Genomic DNA, 23646 nt, shown 5'->3' on the forward strand with positions numbered 1-23646 from the left:
CCTTCTGAAGCCAGCTGTCTAAAAATCCTGTAAAGTCAGTTTAGCTATTGAATCTACCCCTGCCCACCCCCACTGCTTGCCCTCAATGTCTGATCCAGTTTCCCCATGGACCACCCCAGTGCTGTCTGACCCCCCGGCTTGCCTTCAGCCATAGTCCTGTTGAGTTTGTCCTGCTGGAGAGCCCTTTACTCTGAGGTTTCCGCTCCAAAGCATGCCACCCCTGCCCCTGCCCCTGCCCCTTGGTTACACCCCCACCCCCAAGTCCGCATTGTGTTTGGAACTGAGCCCCGTTCTGTCTGAGGTTTCTTTTCCCCTGTGGCAATAGTTCCTGAAGAAAATCTGCTGTTTTTGCTGTAACCTCTGTCCTGCTTTCTGACACCTTCCCGGTTGCACTAGGGTCATGCGGAGAAGGGCTTTGTGGGGTGTGGGGGTGTGTATTTGGGGACGGAGGAGGAGGAGGGTAGGGGAGACTGAGTCAGCCATTGGCCTGGGCCTCAGAAAAAGCTACGTGTGTTTTGTCCTTTGCGAGCATGGTCTGCCATCCCTACCACGGGCAGGGGAGGGGAGTACCTAGACTGTAAAGGAACCCGCCCTACAGCCCTCATTGCTGAAACTAGCATCCTCCTCCTTCGAAGCTGGAGGGATTCCCTGAACCCGAGAACACCTTTTTACTATGATACATGAATTTCTTTAAGTGCGATGTAGAAAAAAGCACTTTCTTAGGGTTTCTGCTTCTGAAAATCACACTACAAGACGACACCCCTTCGCACTGGGCACCCCCCTCCGCCACTTCCCCCAGAGCCCCTCCCAGCACCTGCTACTGACAAGGAGCCTTTGTGGGCTCGGACCCCAGCCCAGAGTCGGGCTCCTGAGCCCTCTCCCGGCCCCTCTGGGCACTCCCTTGGGAAACCCAGTTTGGGCCAATACCTCACTGAGCGGGTGAGCCAGGAGCCCACCCTCAACGTCTGACAGGGTTCCTGGTCCTCCACTGTCCTCGGGGGGACGTCTGATCACTGTGTTCACCATTAGCTGGGCTTTAGCCAGAACCCCCCCACCCCCCCAGCTCCTGATGGTTCCTCTCAGCATTTTCTACCCACTGACCCACCCACTCCTCTCCCGAGCTGTGCTGCGCAGGCCACGGAGCCAGACCTCTGCCCACTGCGAGCCCCACTGTGCCATGCCTGTGGCCAAGGGCGCGAACCCAGTCTGCCCGCCCACTGTCACCAAGTGTTGCTGGGTACTGTTTCCCCTAACAGTACACAGCAGGCTGGTACTCAGTACCAACTTGCTGAACAAAGGCATGGATGGGTGTTTAGGGCACTATTTCCTAAAGTCGTTATTTTTATTTTATTCCAGGGGACAAAACCATGGGAAGTCCACATCCATGCCTCCCACTTGGTGAGACCCTCCTGGGCTGGTGGGGTGGGGTGGGGGTCTACGCCGGGTGGGGGTGAATAGCCCTCCTTACGGTGGTTCAAGGCAGGAGAGGGCCACCTCCCCCCTGGCTGGCGGCAGCGGTGGCTCTGTCACTCTGCCCCATTTTTTCAGCCACATTGGGTGGCTTTGCAGCAGCAAAATGACCCAAAGTAAACAGTCCTCAAGTCCCCTTCTCCCTTTCCTGCCTCTGCGAATCCAGCATAGAAGAAAAACAAACGCCAGCAGACCCCACCCACACCCACACTTTCTAGGGGCACGACGCTCCCGCCACTGCAGGGCCCTCCCAGGCGGTGGGTCCACTGTCCAGGACTTGCGTGCTGGGGCCTCGGGTGGAAAGCGCTGTTTACTCGAACAGCCGGTAAATGATGAACTTTGGTTCTCTGATCTAACTGTAAAAGCCCGAGTCTGGACAAAGGAGAGGCTGCTTGTGGGGAAAATCCAAGGCACACGAATGGAAATGACAAGTCAGGCTTGTATGGCTGACGTTTAGAAATCAGCTTTTTACATTTCCTTTCATCAAACCCACCAGGCACATTTCCCCCCAGCTTTCAGCTTATGAAAACCTTTAGCTGAGTTTTTTAAAGAAAAAAGTACAAGCTAGAGCGTGTTAATATCCGCCAAGCATCACAGGGCTCGATTAGGCGTAATTAAACATAAATGAAGTGAGCAACACTGTAATTAAATCGCAAAAATGAATCTTTTTTATGCTTGCAAATTACATTGTGTGTGTGTGTGTGTGTGTGTGTGTGTGTGACTTTCTTCATATAGATGAAAACAGTTTTCCAAAAAGTGGATGTCTTTGAAAATCTGCAGCCAGCCAGGCATCCGTGTGGAGAGAAGTATGCCATTGTTTACAAGAATTCATTTTCTCACATTAACTAAAGTCACCCCAATAATTGGTTAGAAAAGCTTACTTTGAAGAACGTGCCAGGGACTTGCAGTCTGTTTCAAGTGGTTCATGCGGAAACGAGTTTCCTGATTTGCTGCGGGGAGGCCGTGCTAAAAGCACGTTGTCGGCACTGTAGCTCCCTAAGGGGGAGGGGCCGCCGCTGGGCCAAGTTCGGGCAGCAAGAAGTAAAAGTCTAGTGTGATCACTTCGGGAAAACAAAACCCATCCTCCCTCACCCATGCACGCGCTCACTCCCCTGAGCCGGGGGGATGGCTGCGTGACCCCCAGGCCCACGCTCGCTGCTCCCGCGCCCAGCGTGCATTTCTTAGGGGGCGAGGTGAACAATGGTTTGTAGTTTTTGCCTCAGAAACAGGAAAAAGACCACTCCAGTTCCTCCGTGACACAAGCCACCACGCAGCCTGTCTTGAATAGGGAGTACAATGGTATACATTATTATTATTATATTTAGTATTCCAAGTGAAAAGCAACGAGATTATTTGTCAATATAATCATCTGCCAATTGAGAGAAAGCTGAGTCTGACACAAGACTACCTGGTCCCTTGATCTGTAAAGCGGAAATGGATAATTAACGAGTTAAATATGTTTGTTAATTTATCTGATCTTAATATGTTCAAAACTTACTTTTCTTTCTTATGACAGACATATGTTATTGTTAAAACCTTAATAAAGGCAGCCCGAAAAGGAGAAGCTGAAAATCTATGAGTGGACAGTTTAGGAATTTTAGGCCCAAAGTAATTGCTTATAAATACTCAAGCTCTTGCCTTGATTAGGTAACTGGGAGATAGAAATATATTTACACTTCCATCCGCATGTCCCTTCGCCTCTCCAATGCTTCGCATCTAGACTGGGCAAGGCTCAGTACCAACTATTGGCTAAGAGCTAAAGCCAGGATACAAGACTTGGTGAAATACATTATTTACAACACACACAAAGTTGTTGACTTTGATATCACTAGATTTCATTGTCACCTTCCCCCCAAAAACTCTCTGAGGTTGACTGAGTCCTCCACTCCTGCAGCTAAGCTGTGCTCTGTGTCTGCCACCGCCAGCAGCACCCTATGTGGGGAGCAGGTCACCCGCCCTCCACATCGGCACCTCGGGGGGACACAGGGGACATCTGTAACATTGTGCCCCCAATTGGTTGTCGACAACCTAATGTTTCCATGACATCCTGACCTTTGCTTTTATTTCTCACTCAAGGTGTCCTGGTCTTTGCTTTGAGTGAAGAAAATAATAGTAAATATTGAGATGAAAATTAATAAAGTAAGTACATACAGAAGAATCATTTGAATGGCTTCCCTCTGGCTGCTTCCAGTGGAATGGGGTTGGACAGCTATTGCAGTGCTCGGGGAAATTGCTGCCTAGAGAAGAGCACCTCTTCCGGGTGTCCAAGGAGCGTTGTGGAAGGTGGAAACTGCTACCAGACAATCTCAGGAGAGAGATTTTTTTTTTTTAAATAAGAAAAAACATTAAAGCCAATAGTACCTTCATCCTCCAGTTTGATTCTCCAGAAACTATTTGGAGGTTATAGTCTCTGGATTCAAAGGATGAAGGTTAGGGAGCAATTTCTGAGAAATGATTCACCCATCTTGGCATTACTTATCTGTAAAGTCTCCTTCAGATTATCGCAGAGATTGGGTTCAAACCCCGCAGTCTATTTGCCTCTCGGGCACTACTGCATTCTTCACCACTTTGTTCACTAGCCCTAGATCCGCAGATCCTCTCACACAGCAAAACCTTTGTCTGAAAATGCACGTGGCTACAACCCACAGATTAAAACACAGAGCTAACCTGACATCACGCAGAGCTCACGGGCCAGCCAGTTTCACCCCAGAGGCACAGCCCAGGGCGCTGGCAGCCACCCCTGCTTGAACACGACAGCCAGAGAGAGGCCCCAGCCAGGAGTCACCTGTGGCTGCAGAAATCCTAGTTTCCTGCTGTTTGTACATCATCGATCAAAAACCTATGAATGACAAGACTCAACTTTAAATAATGGCAGTCTGTGGGGGCAAAGGACTTGGCTTTTAAAAGTCGCTTTAAAGTAAAAGAAGAATCTTTTGTCCCTTCTCTACTGGGAAGACTTTGATGCTTTATTTAGAACAAAAAAAAATTGACACATCAATTCTCCACAACTACTACCATCTTCAAAAGGTCAGAGAGTAAAGCAAATTGATGTATAGCTGTGAGCACGCTCACAAAAAGAAGAGACCTGAGAATACCCAGGACTCGGAAGTATGCTAGAACACAGTGTCTCAACAAATAGTGATTAAAATGAATATATTTAAAAGTGATCCTGGGGGTGACATACACTGGGGCCGGGGAGACTGATGATCCTTGCATCGTCAGAGAAGTGTCCAAACCCCTGGTTTGGAGAAGAACGGCTCTCTCGGAGCATCGTTGGTTGAGACACTTTTGACCTCTGCTTCCTGACTAGCAATGGTCATTTTAAAAAAAGAAGTCTCAGTAAACGGTGGCATCACCACTTTCTGTTATCAGTGCTTGATTTTTCAACCTTTAGTAGACCATCGATCCTTTTTAATTAATGCAAATAAACCTTAATAATTCTCTTCTTTCAATAATATATGATAAGCACTAAGTTACATAAAACGGTAACATTTTTTCAATTCTGGTTACTAGAACGTACTTCCTTTATCTCGATAAGGCATGCATAGACAAAAGCATTAAAAGGGAATTGTGTTATATTTGGCTAAAGTGACACAGTGAGCCAAGAATTCTGTCACAGTGTCCAAATCTTCGTTAGTAATTAACTAAAAGAATTTAGCTAAAAAGAATGCGTTTGAAAGGCACAGGTCCACCGCTTCCGAGAGCACACCTCACCTTGGACAACTCCATGCCAGGCCCGCACCGCTTGCAGGGGGCGCAGTCTCCGGACCTGTCCCTGAATTCTTGTTGTCTGCAGTCCCCTGTCTCACAGGTCACTTCACAGGCCTGAAAAAACGTTTCACAAACGTTACCTCACAGTAAGTTCATTGCGTTGTTTGCAAAACACAAACAAACAAACAATATCCTTAGTATAATTCCCACAATCACTGAATGTAAACATTTACGTCACAGTGAGGCCAAGTTAATTTTCACCTTAGGAAGAAAATACCACTTTACTGATTAAGTCAGAGGAACAAACAAGTCGATGTGCCTGATTCTCCTCTGTGTTCCCTGCGTGAGGGTTCCCTTTTTCTTGGAATGAGCTGCTCTCTTCCCCTGATACAGTTCTGAGGATGCAGGCAGAAAATGACTTGGAAGATGCTCTCCTTTCTAAGAGGATGTATGGAAGGGCAGTCACGCAGGTACTCACGGTCCTTTTGCAATCTGAAAACTTCTGATTTCCAAAACTATATTTTTTGATCAAGAAAAATAAGCAAAAAGAAAAAAAAGAAGAAATACAAGCATATTCAAGAATAATGAATTGAATAAATAAATGAAATAAATTTGTATAGGTATAGGAACTTTGCTATTATCCTTCAGACATATGAGGTCTGTCCAGAAGGTATCCAGCCATGTACTATGAAAAATAGAGACATTTACTGAAGAAGATACCAGATATGAGAAACACTGTAACATAGGACAATGACACCTCAATCCCTGTCAAGGTAGGCACTTGGGAACCTTACACAGGTCTCCCAACCACCATCAGCTGCCCCATTGTATTTTCCTGAATCTCATCAAAAGTCTGAAATCTCTTCCCTTTCAAAGGTATTTTAGTTTGGGGAAGATCCAGAAGTCGTAGGGCACCAGATCTGTGCTGTAGGGAGGCAGAGTCAGCTGGGTGATTTGATGTTTCATCAAAAACTCTGTATGAGACGTGATACATGAGCGGGTGCGTTGTCGTGATGAAGGTGCCCATCACCGGTTGCCCATAGCTATGGCCTTCTGAATCATCCAAATAGTTTCCCTGGAATGTTCAAGCTTAACACAAAATTTGAGGCAGATTTGTTGCTCTACTTGCTCAGTCAGTTTGAATGCGACAGCCACACAGTACACATGCTCACTCAATGGCATCCACCACTCCCATTGACTGGTACAGTGAAGTCGTCATTGTTCACACATGCGCATTCCAGTCCTCTCTCCTTGGCTGCCAGGTTACACTGAAGTCGTGCAAACCCTTCTCCATATACTAACAATGGCTGGACTTTTTCCAGACAGACCTCATCTCTGCCACCCACTTTTGGTGTACAAGTTTCTTTTTCAGGTGAACTGCATTTACTTAGAGATTGTCTTTCAAACATTTCTGACAATCACGAGATCAGTAAAATTATTGATGATGATGATGATGCCAATAGTGGCCAAACTCTCTGGACGATTCAAAGTAAAAGTGCTCGGCAAGTATGAACTCACATTCTTACTGATTACCACTTCACCGTTTACACAGCATAGGACTAAAATAGAAAGATTATCATCTATTTTGGCAAAAGAAAAAAAAAGGTTGTAAGTCATTTTCCCAAATATGGCCTTGTTTTCTTATTTTATCTAAAAACAGTAAATTCACTTTACATACATCATCCTACAAAAGTATGTTCATCTGCTTCCACGTGATCTCCATTTCTGTGATGCTGTTCCTGTTCTAGTTGTTTGCTTAGTTTGTTTTTGTTTTTGTTTTTTTAGGTTCAGTTGTTGATAGTTGTGACTTTGTTGTCATTTTACTGTTCATATTTTTTATTGTCTTTTTCTTAGATAAGTCCATTTAACATTTCATATAATAAAGGCTTGGTGATGATGAACTCCTTTAACTTGACCTTATCCAGGAAGCACTTTATCTGCCCTTCCATTCTAAATGATAGCTTTGCTGGATAGAGTCATCTTGGATATAGGTCCTTTGCTTTCATGACTTTGAATACTTCTTTCCAGCCCCTCTTGCCTGCAAGGTTTCTTTTGAGAAATCAGCTCAAATCAGTAGTATGGGAACTCTTTTGTAGGTAACTCTCTCCTCTTCTCTTGCTGCTGTTAAGATTCTCTCCTTATCTTTAATTTTGGTTAATGTAATTATGATGTGCCTTGGTGTGTTCCTCCTTGGGTCCAACTTCTTTGGGACTCTCTGAGCTTCCTGGACTTCCTGGAAGTCTCTGTCCCTTGCCAGATTGGAGAAGTTCTCCTCCATTATTTGTTCAAATAAGTTTCCATTTCTTGCCCTTTCTCTTCTCCTTCTGGCACCCCTATGATTCAGATATTGGACCATTTAAAGTTGTTCTGGAGGTTCCTAAGCCTCCCTTCATTTTTCTGAATTCTTATTTCTTTATTCTGTTCTGGCTGACTGTTTATTTCTTCCTTCTGCTCCAAACTGTTCATTTGAGTCCTGGTTTCCTTCCCATCACTGTTGGTTCCATGTACATTTTCCTTTATTTCACTTTCCATAGCCTTCACTTTTTCCTCTATTTTGCAACCATATTCAACTAATTCTGTGAGCATCCTAATTACCATTATTTTGAACTGTGCATCTGATAGGCTGGCTATCTCTTCATTGCTTAGTTGTATTTTTTCTGGAACTTTGATCTGTTCTTTCATTTTTGTTTTGTCTCGGCGCACCTGTTATGTAGTAAGGGGCGGAGCCTTAGGTGTTCATCAGGGCGGGGTAACCCAGATGGCTGCCTCATGGCTGTATGTGGGGGAAGGGTCCGAGAGGGAACAGTGCCGCTTGCTCCACTCTCTGCCTATTTTCAGTCACTTCCTCTGCTACCCACAAGCAAATTGAGCCCTTCTGGTGCTGATTCCAGGGTGGGTGGTTTGTGTATGTTCTAGGACCCTGCAGGTCTTTCCAATGGACTCTCCTATGAGGCTGGGAGTTTCTCCTGCTGCCACAATCCCCACAGGTGTTTTCAGTCAGAGGTGTTGAGGCTTCATTTCTCCACTGGGACCCTGGGTTGCTGGTCTGTCTTGCTCCCCAGTTATTCCTCCTGGTTTATCTGCACGTGAAAGTGGGACCCCCGGTCCAGCAGCCACAGCCTTGCTTGTTTCGGACCTACAGCTGCCGCCTTGCCGAGAGCCCTCTCTGCCCAGCTGCCCGTCTCTGCCCCTCCTACCCGTCTGGGTGAGTGTTTCTTCTTTAATTCCTTGGTTGTCAGACTTGCATACAGTTTTATTTTCTGGCAGTTATGCTTGGGTTTTGTTTTTAAATTGGTTGTTGTCCTTCTTTTGGTTGTGTGAGGAGGCACAGTGTGTCTACCTACACCTCCGTCTTGGCCGGAAGTCAACAGCCTCCGTCTTGAAGCAGGAATGTCTATAATGATATCTGCTGGCCTCTTTATCTAAAATCAAAGCCTGAACCTCCAGAGCAGGCGGCAGGGAGTTCTAGGTGGGATTTAGGACTAGAACATAATTTGGGGCTAAAGGTCTAATAATCTCCTCCTGCCTCTCTTCACAGCCCTTGACTACCAGTCCTAGAGGAGCTGGTTTTATCTGAGAGAGACAGGAGATTCCCTCCCACCACGAAGGGACCGTAAAGCTTTGACCTTCTAGAACTTCATTCTGCTGTTGAACAACCTCACGTCAAAGAAAGGAAGCTTTCCTCACATCTGCCTGAATCTGACTCCAAATGGACACCATTTCCTCTGATTTTGTCTTCCAGGAAGACTTCGGGGACTGCCTTCAGGGTAAGTGATTCTTTTCATAGTTAAGGATCATGATTATATCTTCAAACAAAGTAGGTCTCAATTCTTTTGAACACCTTCATAGATCTTTTGTGTCGAGCTTTCAAACATGGAAATTCTCCATCTGTCCTTAAGGATTTTTGGGACCAAGCATATAAATAACTACATAAAAATAATAGAACTTAAAAAAAATCAATTCTGAACACTTCGCAACTGTGTGAGTCGTGGGTGCCCAGTCAGACTCCAGGGTCCCGTTGGGATGTAAGACGTGCTGTGGGAAATTCCTGTTCACCCACGGTAACCATCATATCAGGGCGGCAAGTGCCGCTGTGATTTCGACCTCATCTACATTTAGATAATTTCAGCAATTGTTACAAATGTCCAGACTCGGGCGCAATCTTTATTAGTTAAATGTAACAGTTATAAAATGCAATTTGAAAGAAAATTTTGAAACATGGGATCAGACGTAGAAAAGAGTTTTGGTACCACTGATATGAACCCCTTCCCCACATTCTCATGAAAGCAGAGGTGACTTACCAGGTAGGCTAGTAAAACTACAACGGTGAGAAGTGGTTTCTCCTGTTCCAGTGGCACTTTTAAAGCCATGGTTCTTACTAGATGTATTTATTGTTGAAGAATTCTGAAAGATAAGATACAGTTAACATTAATGACAATTAGTGACTGCTTTGTGTTTGCTGTATAACGTTTGCAATTTGCTTATATATACTAGATGATAGTACTTATGTTATAAAAGCAATCGCCTTTAAAGGATGCAATAGGCATATAATATGTAATCTTAAAAATTTAAGTTACAGGAGTTAACGCTTTGTCCACTTAGGGACCATATGCAAAACTTCTACCGGCATTCAAGTCCCAGGCCTTTACTGATTACCCAAGTCTCTGTAGTGTCCAGTCTTCTTCCCCCAGCGCAGAGTTACATTCAGACAGTGCCTATGTAAACCTTCCCTTCAGTGGGTTCAGTCAGTGCCAGCAGGCTAATGATAGTGACAAAAAAATTAACACCTGCTCAGCACACGCAGGTACTGCTTTCACCATGCTAACTCACTGAACCTTTACAGCTACTCCAGAATGTAGGCAATATTGTTATCCCCATTTGAGAGTGGGGAACCTGAGGCTCAGAGAGCACCGAGTCACCTGCCCAAGGTCACATCGCTAGTGAGAGGCAGAGCTGGGTACAAACCCGGTGGTGTGGCCCCAGTGTCACTGGTCACTCGTCCTGCAATACAATCCGTGAGCATCCTGGACCTTCAGCTCCACGAAGAAGCAGACACAGCCCATGTTTGGCCATTGTTCCCCCCCACACACACACACTCTGGTGCAAATTATACATTAGCAGGAAAAAATATGCATTCATTTAAAAACACCTAAAAAGCATTTGCAAGTGATGAAATTGGAGTCACTGATCTGACATTTCAATGAAAGATCATCGAAGCCTCTTCATCTTCACCAGAAATCATCTAAAGCGTAGAAATAAATCTGCTTGTTTTTCACAGCTCCAGACAATGGCAGGAGGATAGGCTTTTTTTTCTTTCTTTAAGTGAAGCCTTCGCTGGTGGCTCCGTATCAGGTAGGGAAAGAAGGGTTCTGTTTCCCTTTAGAATTGAAGCTTCCAAAACTAACAAGAGACCCAGAGCAAAGAATGTGACTACACGAAAGGAAACGAGGGCAGAGAAGCAGCACTGTGGACCAAGCAGCTCAGGAAAAACAGTAACAGCAATCCGGGAAGCAGAGCTGGGCCGGAGCAGCAGCCCCAAGCGCACCTGCGCGCAGCGGGGACACACACACACACACACACACACACACACAAGCCCGACGGCCTTTTCCGCTGCCTGAGCAGCTCCGAAGGCCAGGGCAATAGAAATCACATTTTGAAGTTTGTGGGATGATGACCCATTTTTAGAGAATTCAAGCAGCTTTTATTGCATCTCCAGCTTCTCAGTCATGGCCTTTTTATGCCCCTTGCATATCTCAGAGTCGCCCAGCAATTACCCAACCGTGCGATTCACTGCTTGTGCAGACGCAGCACTAGGGTCAGGAGATGGAGTCGCATTCCACCAAAGGTAAGCTGCAGGCTGTGCTGCTCCACACAGTCCTAAATTCTTCTAAACGTGCTAATTATTGAGAGAAAAAGCAACGCACATCATCAAATGGAGTTCAACTACTGTGAAAAAGAGAGTAAAAGTACCAAAGCATTTCCACAAAACGTGAGAAGAAAGTGACTGACCGAGTCGGTGCGCCCCGTAATTGGGTGACCGATCTGGACCAAACACTCCGCTGGGACCCGCGCGGAGGTCTCGCCCACACGACCACTGGCAGCCCGCGGTAGGAGTTAGAGGTCGTGGTAACATGATTTTGACTTCATAAGGTACACCGATTTTATGCCAAAATATTATCAATGGTTAGGGTCATATTGTGGCATTCTGGGTGAATTTTCTCCCTCTTTCTCTAAAAATTCTTCATAGTGTAAAAATGTCATTCACAATGAAAAACAAATGTGCACCACTCTTAGGGCAAAAAGGTGAGAGACGCGGTCCTCCTTGAAAAGTGTCTAGAAGAGGTGAGGAGGTAAAAACCACACACGCGCGGTCAAAGAAAGGCGAAAATTAAATAAAGCACCACGACTTCTGCATCGCAAAGAGATGTTTTAGAGGCTTGGGAAGAAAAATGTTGATGGCACTGTGCCCCATGTGCTGACTTGCTCTGCGCTCCCAACACACGCGCCAAATGGAATAGCTTGAACGGAAAACATGAAAGTAGCGCTGCCCTGCCTCAATTTCCCGGGGTACCGGTAGGTTTGTCCCCGCAAATCACCTTCTAAGCCCCTGGGCGTGGCCTCTGTGCCCTCTCCCATCTCGCCTGCTGGCCTGCCAGGCACACCCCTGGTTGCCCCCTCATTGCCCCTGCAGCTCAGCACACCCCCCCACTCCTGTTTCTCCTGCATGCCCGTGACCGTGCCCTTGGGCGCAGGCGGGCACTCTGTCCTGGGCAGCCTTTCTCCCACTGAGTACCTGCAGGCACCAGCCCCACGGTCACCCTGCCCACTGCTGTCTGTCAGCACGGGGACAGAGGTGCTCCCTGTGGCCGGTCGCCCCTTCCACATTCATATACAGCGTCTGTCAGGCTGCAGAGCGATCGTGCTTATTTGTGTCTTAGTTCACGCTCCCGAGTTTATGCTGCTTAAAACAGGGACCACACCTCATTACTCTCTGTATTCCCAATGTCTAGCTTGGTGCCTGGCAAATGGACCACCTGGGCCCATGTCTGAGCAATGTCACCTGGAGGCTTCCCAGCTCCAGACAGAAAAGAGAACCTGTTCCCGGGGGGGTGTGATGAGGGTGAACTCAGAGAAGGCATGCACTGAGAAGTGTCCGGAAGAGAACGAGAGCGTAACCGGTGCTGGTTGCTGATGCTGTTAGGTGCCTGCTGGTCCTGCGAACACCACTTGTTAGCCGTGTGAACCTGCACCAGGTACCTTTGCCAAGCCTCGGTTTCCGCATCTCTAGAGTGAGCATGGCAGCCATGAGGAATGAGCAAGTTTAACAGCTCCAACGCGCTCGCGGGGGAGTTCATCGATACAGAGACAGTTTCGGGCACACGAGCAGCTCTCAGTATGCATTAGCAAGGACGGCTGTCATTATCCAGGGCCTTACCATTGAGGATCAAAGGACCCGCTGTATGGGACAGTCCTTTGAGATTGTAACGAGCTAGACAGATGTGCGCCATCATTCAGGGGGTTTCACACCTTTAGACATTCAGGCCTGCAGAAGGCACAGGAAGACCAAGAACCAGCGCAACGTTCGAGCTCAGCATTTCTAACGTTAAGTGCTGTGTTAAGGCTTCCTGGAAACACAACTTTCCCCTTCCTGCCACAATCTAGCGTAGGCATTACCCCTGAACAAGGGGAGAGACCACTGGGGGTCAAGGACGCGGGTCCTGGGAAGGGTGGAAGTGAATTCGATTCATGCCTGCTGAATCCAAGCAAAACAGCGCTCGGAGCCATTCTGCCAAGTGGACTGCCAGTTGTGTCCCATGCTGCAGCATCCGGTGACCCCTTCCACTTGGCAGAGGAGGGTGACATCGATAGAACTGATCAACGACATCACGCTATGTAACAGAACACTGCCCTCCCTGATTCATCCATGGATCAATCCACCCTGATCACAGCATCTCTGGGGGCCTGGGGGGAGGCAGTGTTGGGGGAGGGCGGAAAACAGGGACAAAGGTGCGCCCTGAGGGTGCTCATAGCGCAGCAAAGGTGGTGAGAGCCCCTACACACCCCTCAATGCAGCCCGGCTTGTTCATTGTTTACTTACATAGAAATACACTGGCTAGCCGGTGGGGTGTTGTGAGAGCAACCTTGAGCTTCTTGGAACAACATGAAATACCTTAAGAAATGCTTTGGCATTCATAACAGGAGGGAAAATGTAATGAAACAAGTGTTTAAGTGTTTAGAATTTAAAATTAAAATAAGGCAATAGAAAAGGTAATTATTGAAATTGGTTTTAATTTTGGAATTTCGAGTCTGGCCCAAATAGGAAAATGCTTTTAAATACTTCAGTATTCTATTTGAGGATACTTATCAAACGTGAGACATACGAATCATTGATATTACGGACCGTGAGTCCCCTGGGGTTGTTAGAGTTTGCCAAAATACACAGACCAGACAACATCTACTAAATATCCAGCAACCACTTGGCCAAATGGGTGCAGAGCACCCGCCCCAACTCAGCAATAAGACCAACAATGCCTGGTTCGCCATGCCCTAGGAGTATGGGATTTCTGCCTCACTGTCTGCCACTCAGCAATGTCCAGCAGAGCATGGGTACCAGGAGAACCGGGCATGCAGAGAGGAGGAGGACGGAGCCTGCAGCCCAGAGCTGGCAAGTACTCCGTTGGGCCGCAGAGACAGTGGCAGCTCATCACACCAAGCCGCTTGCCCGGCCACCTGAACCGACACAAATTAGTGCCCTGAGTGGCCAGCCCCTAAGGGAGATAAACCCAAAAGATGCTGAAAGGCACACCTTTTCTACTTCCTTGTCCAAACCGTGAAAACTTGTGCTGAAGTGTCACCTGGCAAGGAGGCGGGGCTTCAGGGGTGGCAGTGTACGGGCGCCCTGCTGGGATAGAGGAGCTCCAAGCCACGTCTCTCCTCGGCTGGGCAAACCACTGGATCCCAACCCACGGCGGTCACTTCAACCCTCCCTTCCCTCACCAGCTGCACCCCTTCCTCCCTGGGCCTTCCTGTACACTGGACCTTCATCCACCACGGTGCACCCCACTTTGTCAAAGTTCTGCTGGCGTCTACTGACCCGGGCGCCGCCCCCTGCCCTGTCCTTCCACAGCACCCGGGCTTATCTCCATCGGACTTCTCCCCCTCCTGGCCCTTGCCTGGCAGCAGCAGCACTGTTTTCTGAGTCACCACAGCACTTAATTTTTAAAATAAGTCCTCAGTATTAAAAATGAAGGATTTTCTTGAGAAATTAGAGAATTTGGCCACCGTGAGTCCCACAACAAAGCAGCAAGAGCTAGAGCTGAGCGTCAGCCGTCCCTTATAAACACAGACCTATACTCTCTCAGCTCCAGGTGCTGCTGTCCCCTACTGTCCCCTGCTGTCCCCTACTGTCCCATGGGACTTCCTTCCTACCCTGACCAAGCCATTGGAGTTTACCAACCAGACGGGTTTGAGGACTTAGTGACAAGAAATGTGATCTTGCTCTAGAACTGTAATTCACCCCAAAAATGTACCCAATACACATTGAGTGAATGAAACGAGTTCATTAATTAGGGATAATATTTTACCTCTTAGGGTTGTTGCGAGGACTAGCAATGTACTTGGAAAATATGTGCACCTATAACCTAAGCCTGAAACACAAGTTACTGTGATGCAGTGCAGTTTGGGTCAGGGCCCCACGTCTTGAATACGGTGCTACAATGTTGACAAGAATCACTAAGGAGGGAGATCTGGTACTTATCTTTCTACTTTTAACAAATCAGTAACCTTTCTGAGAAGGACACTGATGTTTGATCTTACAAATTACCCAAATATATGACTCAGAGTAATTGCAATAGCCTGGATAACTTTTCCAGAATAAATTTATTTTCTTTATTTTTCCATCCTTTAAAAGCTATTTGATTTATTATTGAACATGTAGTACATGCATGTTTTTATTTTAGTAATAGCTTTTCTAGTAAAAGTATATTAACATTATGTAATGAAATATATTGAACTCGTACATTTTTCCAATATGCAATAAGGTGAAATAATTTTTTCTAAATCAACATTAAAGTAAACTGGCAGGCTTACAATTTATAAAATCAGCATTGAAATAAAGCCTGTGCTATATGCACAGAATTTTACATTTCAATGGTAGAACATAATAATAAATAGCTTGGAAATAATGTCAGTCCCATATGCTATGGGAATAAACAATCAATGCCATTTCCAAACAGGACAGTAACCCCTGCAGCCTCTAGTTATTCTGCACCTTCGCCTCAATGTCACTATATTCCGAAAATTGTTCTCCCTCACATCATGGAGTGCTCAGCCCTTCCTGCCGCTCGGCAGCTCACATCGTGGTTGGCTAGGAATGAGGATGATTTTTCCTCTTTCAGATCACGAAATAATTTCTACTAAAAATGCGACAAGCTCTAAAATGTCCTGCTGCCAAGTACAATATCTTCGATTGCCCGAAAGTTCAGAACGATTAGGGGCCACTCACCGTCAGGCCCTGATCATTCTGTAACAGAATGTAAACTAGGGTAGGGTTTTGGAAAGCGATTGCTTTTACTTCTCTGAGCTGTGGACTCCAGCACGTTCGCCTCAGGAAAGTAACTGTCACACAGTGTCCTCCAACTGTTCAGTGAACAAACATATTGTAACTAAGGTACTTTTCCCCAAATTCATAAATGTTTATCTTAAAATACAAGTAGAACAATTGCAGCATTAAGGACCGAGGGGACCTCAAACATTGACGGAGTCTATTCTAAGAGAATTACGCATCGCCATTTCTAAAACACAGCTGTTTAAATTTTTACTTTAGAAGTGAGTCTGGATGGACTCCAAAGCCACTCTCTGTAACATTTGTAGTGTTCTCCAGTGTACGGAGCCCCCATTCTTTTAGAACTTCCTCCTGTTAGACCCAGCCAAGCCGACTGAAGACTGGCTAAATAACATTTCACCTTCACGTACACAAGCTCCTTTGTCTGCTGTAACTGCTGATAGGTGGTTGTTCTCTTTTTAAAACCAGGTTTTAAAACTTTGGTTTAAAAGGTCCATATTCTGTGATGTGTGGACTAGAAGATAACCCAATACTGTGTAAACATCTTACGTTTAAACGCAAACATTTTAGACAAAATACAATGAATGAACTCACCCGCTCCACCAGGAAATCATGAAAAGAAATTGTGTTCATCCTGTGTTAATGTTCTTTCCATTCAGCTAGAAGGTTACTTTTAAAAGGCTGTGACCGTTTAATAATCAGCTGCAGTGAGACACGTGTATTCAACTGCTTTGGTGTCCCCGGCTCTCTCAGCACAGAAGCAGCTGTCTATTTACCTGGTGGACATTTATACAAGGTGGGTGTTCTCGTTCAACCTGAAGTCAACACAGAGGTTGTTGGCCTTCTCCAGAATTGTAATTGCTTGATTTTACATATTGACTCGTCAGATTTAAAAGGACTTGGCTTTTTTCTATATTAAAATGCCTGCCGTTCTTCTTTCGTGCTGTGTTCACTTTTGAAAGGTAGGACTGGACTAGTTGCAAGAGATTGGGGTAAGCGTGGGTTCAGAGGTTGAAAAAGGTGAAAGCAGGAGAATCAAATGAGGGTTAGCAGGATGCCTCGCCTGTGTTGCCGAATACCCCACGAGCTCCGTATGTTAGAGCTGTAACTAGTAAACTACAGTAACACACTAACACAGCGTGCGACCGCTATGTGTCTCAGTTCTCTTCCCATCCCGGCCTCTGGATAGAAAAGGCCCTTCACATTGCACTTCCAGTGCATAAAGAGCCTCACGTGTCCTTAACTTCACATTCAAGATCAGACCTGGGCTCCGAGTCCAAAGACACTCCCATCAAAGAAACAACAACTGACTTCCAAGAATGTCCCAGAAAACACTAACAACAACATCCCAGAGTTAGCACTTACTGTGGGGAAAAGAAAATTCTAAAGTCAACAAAGCCATGTGGCCTCAGTAATAAAGTCAATGTCGTAAGACATTTCCATGAGTTAAAAAGGAAAGAACTCACAGAGCTGATGACAACGCACCATGCATTGTTGTTAACGCAGTATTTAACAACGGAAATGCATCTCTGGGGTTTGTACTATTGTCAGAACACCTTCGTAGGTGTCACGCAGAGACCATTCTTTTTACGTGCCCACATCTCGATGAATAATAATTCAAAACCAGTCTTCCACAGTAGGACTCAGTTCTCACCGTCTCTAGTTACATAGCTTTAAATCAGATAATAAACAGTGCTCGAAATGAAATATATTTTTAACTGCACTGAAAGTAGCATTGACAAAAACACCTAAGGTGAAACTGCACCACAGAAACACCGAGTAAATCCCCAAATGAATGCCCTCTAATCCTCCCTTTTGCATAAAGTATCTGATCATTAAAAAACAGCACATTAAAATGAATCCTTCTGTTTGCATAAGACACCTTTAACAACAAATGTTTTCTTTACATAAAAAAAAGTCATCTTCTAGTAAAGGAAAACTGTTACTGGAGTGAAAACCACAACTCCATAAATATTTTGCCTTAAATTGTTTCAGTGAGAGAAATATGGAACAATGCTTATGGTTTTGTTTGCAAATGGCATTCTTTTACTAAAATGCAAAAAAAAAAAAAAAGTGGCATGGACTTCTTACAACGGTGAATGTAGGTTCGATGCACAGTTGCCTGCCATCAAAACAGGTCACTGAGGAGTGTGTGAGCTACATTTCGACTCCGTGAAATGGCCCCAGAACCTTGGCAAGCGCTGTCAAAGCTGACCTTTCGCTCTCTCTATTGTATTACAAGCTTGACCCTTCAGCACTGTCCTAAGAAGCGGGCCCACAGTGGTGAAACGTTCTTTTGCTACACAATGACTCTGTTTTGGGATCCTCACAAATCTTGTAAATGTTCTCCTCCCACCTCCGCAGCCCTAACTGGGCAGTCCCGGCCTGCACACAGCTCCCTGGGAAGCCCGCTCGGGGCAGCGGCCGAGCGCAGTCGGTGAAAGGCCGGGATGGAGCCGCTCGCAGATGGATTTATCTGCTTACACAAGCAGATTTTCTATTCACAGGATCCCTGCAGAGAAAAACTAAGTCCGGTCATCCCGGACGCTAGCGGAGACCTGGATACCTTCATACACTCCGGTCCCTGGAGCAGCTGCGACCGAAGCTCCAGCGTCTCGGGAGCCGCCCTCCCCTGCAGCCCCAGGTTGTCACCCTTCCCAGGGGTCGCCCACGTCCGTCTCCGTCCGTCCACCCTCCTACTCTGCGCAAGAACAGCCCTTGCTTGCTCCCCTTCCTCCATCGGGCAGCTGCCCTCTCTTCGGGCCGCCATCGCGCAGGGTCCACTGGGGTCGAGGCAAGGGACTGCTGTGCAGCGCCACACCGCCTCTGGTGAGCGGGACACCTACCTTCCCTTATCACCTGAGAGGCTCCGCCCGCCGCGCCCCGCAGGTCCTGGCTGGAGTCAGAGGCACATGGGCGCTGGGGGCATGGCTGGGTGCAGGGTATGGGGTGCGAAGCTGAGCCCGGGGTTCTCTCCTCGCGCGCAGAGGGATGGCTTTACCGGGCCAACAGCTCAGTTCTCTGGTAGCCCGGCAACGGCCGCCGCCTCCTGGGCCCCGCCCATCCGGAGCCCCGCCCACCTCTCCGCCCCACCCTTGGCACCGCCCCTAGGCTCTCGCGAGCGCTTCGTCGCAGCCTCCAACCCGCTCATTGGCTCTCCCAGCCAGCCTGGCTGGATGGTGCCGGGGGCCGCCCTCCGAGGCTGTGCACGTGGCTGACCACTAGCTGTGTGTGGGGGGGGGGGCTCCCAGGACCAACCTCCGAGAGCTTGACTGTGTTGGGGGACCTTCCCGGGTGAAGGGAGGAGGCTTCATTTCTACCCTGCACGTGTTTTCCCGGGATCTTTGTGCCTTTGCCTTGCGGGTCTCATGCCACTGAGCCTGGCTTCAGCACAGGAGCAAGGCCTTGGGAAGATGGTGTGGCCCATTTGCTCCGGTCCCTGGAGACCTAACTCCCCCACAGCGGCCTCATTCATGCATGGATGGAGTTCTCCAGCCGGTCCTTGGCCAACACCCTTTCAAGAGAGCGTGTGCAAGTTAAGGGCCCACCCACCTCCTCCACGCCAAGACCAGCTTCGTCCAACTCCCGGTGTGCTCCATAAACTCAGAGCCACTGGGGCCGTGGGGGAGCACAGAGCTCAGTCTCCACGCCTTCATGAGTAGGTGTTGACACTTCTGAATTTAAGTTAGTTTATGAAGCAGAGCTGACGGTGCCCACTTGGCAGACTTGTCAGAAGGAGGGAAAGAATTATGTCCGTAACAAAAGTACTTTTGCAGCAGTAGAATGCTAGAGATACATAAGCAATTATTGTTTTATCTGTCCAGTGAGTGAATAATTGGACAAATACCTTCAAACCCAAGATACTGGGCATGACTTGGATACAAAGAAGCATCTACCATATCTTATTATGTGTTGGTTTCGTCTTCCCTACCCAACTTTTTGGATGGAACCAAATCCTATGTTTTGTGTATCCCAAGGCACATACTGGTGTCTCAATATTTGTTGAGTGAATGAATAGGTTATTAGACTTAATTACTGATAAACACATCTCCTGACCCATACTGAGAACACTGTAGTGTTGTACTTGTTGCCTGTGAAAAATACTTTATTATCATCCAAGTTGTCTACTTCAAATCCGCGTGGTCAGAATATAAATCACAATCATGACTTTTTTTGTAAATAATTCGCAAGCAATAACACTAGCTTATCTGAACCTCACAGCAAGTATAGTTTCCCTGGGCCAAGTAGCCGTTACCTAGTGCTACCCCAGATTCGGTGTAGTGCACGCACATGCTCGTTATTATGTGGAAGTCATCTGTTTGCCTGGGTTCCTTTCCCCAGCTAGATTTCAATCTCTCAGGGGGCATATCTGCTTTTCTTAATATCCCCAAACCTAGCCAGCACATAAGATACCCAGTGGTTTGCTAAGCCAAACGATTACATTTTCCTCTGTAAGGACTCACGCACACACCCCTTCTTCCCTTTTTTCTCCTGGGCCCACTAACAACGCAGCACCCCCTCCCCCAGCTTTCCCTGGAATGTTGCCCTCACTGCCGCTTTGTCCCAGGGACCAGTTTCCTCCTGCCCGACATCACCGTCACTGTCCAAGTAAACGATTGGCATTCCTCATCGTAAAGAATGGCTTCTATACCCCTTGAATTAGCATTCAGAGATGTCCAAGCTTGGACTCCACCTGCATTTTTCAGCCTTATCATTCTCTCCTCTAGACCATATACTCTATATTCTGTCCAAACTGGTCTGCGTGCCTTGCCTTGAAGTGCCCTGAACTTGCCCTTCACTTTGCCCTCTAGGCCTCCTCTTCGTACCTATTTCCCTTACCTTTATGATGCCTTACTAACTTATCTGACTCCTATCAGAACCAACTTAAAAGCCACCAGCTCCCGTGAGTCTCTCCAAGGTCTGTGGCCTTCTTGTTAGGATGACAGTCCTTGCCGCATTCTTTCATGCATCCTAACTGTACTGAGATGTTTTAACTCGAGGACTTAAAAGCAGTTCTGCTCTCAGAGAAGGGGCACGTTCTGTTCAAACTTGTATCTCTGATAACATCAAACGCTCCCAGAAATGTTCAATAAATGTTTTCTGAGTGGAATTTGTTCTGCCAGCTCAGGCACTAACTCTTTGACTTTAGCTAAATGTTCTTTCATTCTCTGGCCACCTTTCATCCTTAGAGACAGGGACCCATGATGTAGTTGGTTAGCTCTTGCGTCATTTCCCCCAGGTGTGACTGATCTCCCCAGTAAGCTTGCGAGCTCACTGTGGAGAGAGACCCCACGGTGAACACACACAGACTTTGACATCAGATAATCTGCTCCTAGATGCCAGTTTGCCATTCACCGGTTGCGTGCCCTTGGGAAAGTTACTTCACCTCCCTAAATTTCCATTTCCTCCACTGTAACATGAGTTGTTTCCCTGGCAGTTATTAAAAGAGATAAGGTATTCAGATCACTTAGCCCAACGTCTGGCACATAGGAAGTTCTCACTCGATGGCAGCCAGTATCAGCAGCAGCACGCCTTTCATAGGGCAGCTGATGTCCAGTATCTGTGTGTAAATGATCATCGAAATGATCTCTCTGACAGTGGGAACAAGGACCATTGAACCTCTGCACTCCAGCTATTAAATAAATCTGTTCTCTGAAGAAGAGGCATGTTAAGTCAACAAATACTCCCCACTTTACCTCAGTTTGGATGTATATGATCTGGAGACAGTGTCTGAAGGAGAACCCGGGCCCACAGTTAAGTGCCAGAGGTAGTACAGGAAGAACTGTGTGATCCCTAAGTTCATTCAACAGGAAACCAATGCTTAGACTTTGCGCTGCAAGTATTTTTCTCCCTTTAGACACTGACTATTGCTAACGGGTTGAAATATTTGCTATGAACACCAATTTCTTATAAGGATCTTGGTAGAGGTGTTGTTGGTTAAGTGCTGGGTTTTCTGAAGCTAGTTTTAGCAATATCTAAGCTGATACCAAGTGTATTTGTTTAGAATATTAGCCCCCAAAAGTTGAACTAATGAAGTAGCAAACTTCCTGAAAAATAGTTTCAGTGATAAGCTAGCTCACTGGAAGAAAAGTTAATGGAAAACTATTTGACTTCCTAGCGTAAATCACTACTCCCTGGAGAAATGGAGTAGAATGCAAGGTAATGAAAATCCTGAATTTTGTCTTGTAGTTTACTGTTCCTCTACACAGTAGGTACTCAAAAATTTGTTGAATGAATTAATGAATGGAGTAGGAATCTCAAAGGATAGTAAAGTTTGCCTAACAGAGTTAAGAAAATAAGGGGGGAAAAGTAACCAGGACCCAGAGATCTAAGTAATTCCCAACACCCATTGCTGCCATTTATAGACTATCAGTGTAGGGTTGAGCCAGATGTCGAGTGACTTGCCCAAGGTCACACACCAAGTGAATCACAAAGCTAGAATCAAAATCCACATCCCCCGATTCCTAATATAATATTCACCATGCCACCTGTGCATAAACCAATATACAAGAAAAGGCCTAGGAGGTTATTTATTTAGTTTATATAATGTCAAACTTGCGGCATTTATAGAGCTAAGTTGTTAAAGCGCCAGCACTTTCACTGATCTTTGTGAGTTTATGACATCACCATGGGCCAGACTCTGTGTGTGTTTAATGGGAGAAGAAATGAGCCATTGGCTCTGCTCCTCTCCTTCCAGATAAAGATGGCAGGCTCCTCTGCACATGGCTACTACACCAAGGGGCAGCGGTTTGTGATGCTAGGCCACGAAGCTGCCAAAGTATTGGAGACGCTGGACAGAATGGAGAAAGCTGTCCTCATCAGAACTGATCCCAGAGAGAGGGTGTTTTACGCAGGGAGGAACGGTTTGATAAAGTCGCTCGAGACCCCCACCTCACACTTGTCTCTAAAGAGCAAAGTTGAGTCACAGTGAATGGTGTTAAAGGACTTCTCGATCTAAGGATGTGAAACTTGGTAACTTCTGAGAAGTGATTTCAGCCAGTAGGTGGATTTGGAACCAACGCTGAATGACTTGTGATGATAGAGGAGAAATTAAGTACAGCCACCAGGCAGATTTCTTTTGCCCTCCTCTCATTGCTCATTCTTCTAAATTGAGTTGACAATTAAAGAGAATCGCTCTTTAAAAGGGCACCAAATTGTTAATTTTTCCAGGGTTTCTTGAACTGGCCCTGCCACCAAAGGACACTTGAGCTTGCTCCAGTCCTGAAGTAGAGGAGGAATGGATTGTGTCTTGAGACCCTTTATAGCTGAAGATTCTAGGTTAGTTGATAGAAAATGATCCAAAACTTCTAATAACTCTCATAAAATATATCAAAACAAAGAAATAAAACAGAACCCATTTTTTAGCCAAACTTTTGGCTACAATGTTTGCTAACAGTTTAGTTCAGTTCTGCATAATTCTTATAACCAAAAGAATTAACAGACTTCTGGTCAAAATGGAAGCATAGGTAGACAAGCTTCACCTCCTTGCACAACCATAGAAAGAATTACAACTAGATTTCAAAACAAATAACACCCAGAATGTTCAGAAAATCTAGCTGTACGGAAGTCCCACAACCGAGGATTAAAGAAGCCACACTCATCCAGATGGGTAGGAGGGGAAGAGTCACAGAGACGGGCAAAGAGGCACAGAGAAGCGGTGTGGTGCAGAGAGGCAATGGTGGAACAGAAGGTCCCATGTCCACTTGTGGTAGACCAAAATCAGAAGGGACACCTTAGGAGAGAGTGATCCCAGCTCCAGACCAGACCACACCGCCCAGGGTTCCAGCATTGGGAAGATAAATCCCCGCAACTTCTGGCTGTAAAAATCAGTGGGGGTTGGGCCATCGGAAGAAACTGCTGGATTTTCAGGAAACTCCATTTAAAGGGCCCGCACCAACTTA

General features: G+C 46.4%; 1 protein-coding gene across 3 annotated transcripts in view; it reads right to left on the minus strand.

Annotated features, from left to right (window-relative positions):
- Positions 1-23646, minus strand: part of TNFRSF19 (TNF receptor superfamily member 19) — a 72365-nt gene that overhangs the window by 43471 nt on the left and 5248 nt on the right. For 2 of the 3 annotated variants that reach the window (XM_053916721.2, XM_053916723.2), the window contains 2 exons: positions 9483-9585; positions 5185-5295 (listed from right to left, as the gene is read on the minus strand). In XM_053916721.2, the coding sequence (XP_053772696.1) occupies positions 5185-5295; positions 9483-9551 (180 nt within the window). In that variant the 5' untranslated portion in view covers positions 9552-9585. Of the gene's footprint in view, positions 1-5184; positions 5296-9482; positions 9586-18591; positions 18757-23646 lie in introns of those variants that run through there. The other variant, XM_053916722.2, reaches the window with a different exon arrangement.

This window comes from Desmodus rotundus, chromosome 13, assembly GCF_022682495.2.
Source record: "Desmodus rotundus isolate HL8 chromosome 13, HLdesRot8A.1, whole genome shotgun sequence".
NCBI classification, from domain to species: Eukaryota; Metazoa; Chordata; class Mammalia; order Chiroptera; family Phyllostomidae; genus Desmodus; species Desmodus rotundus.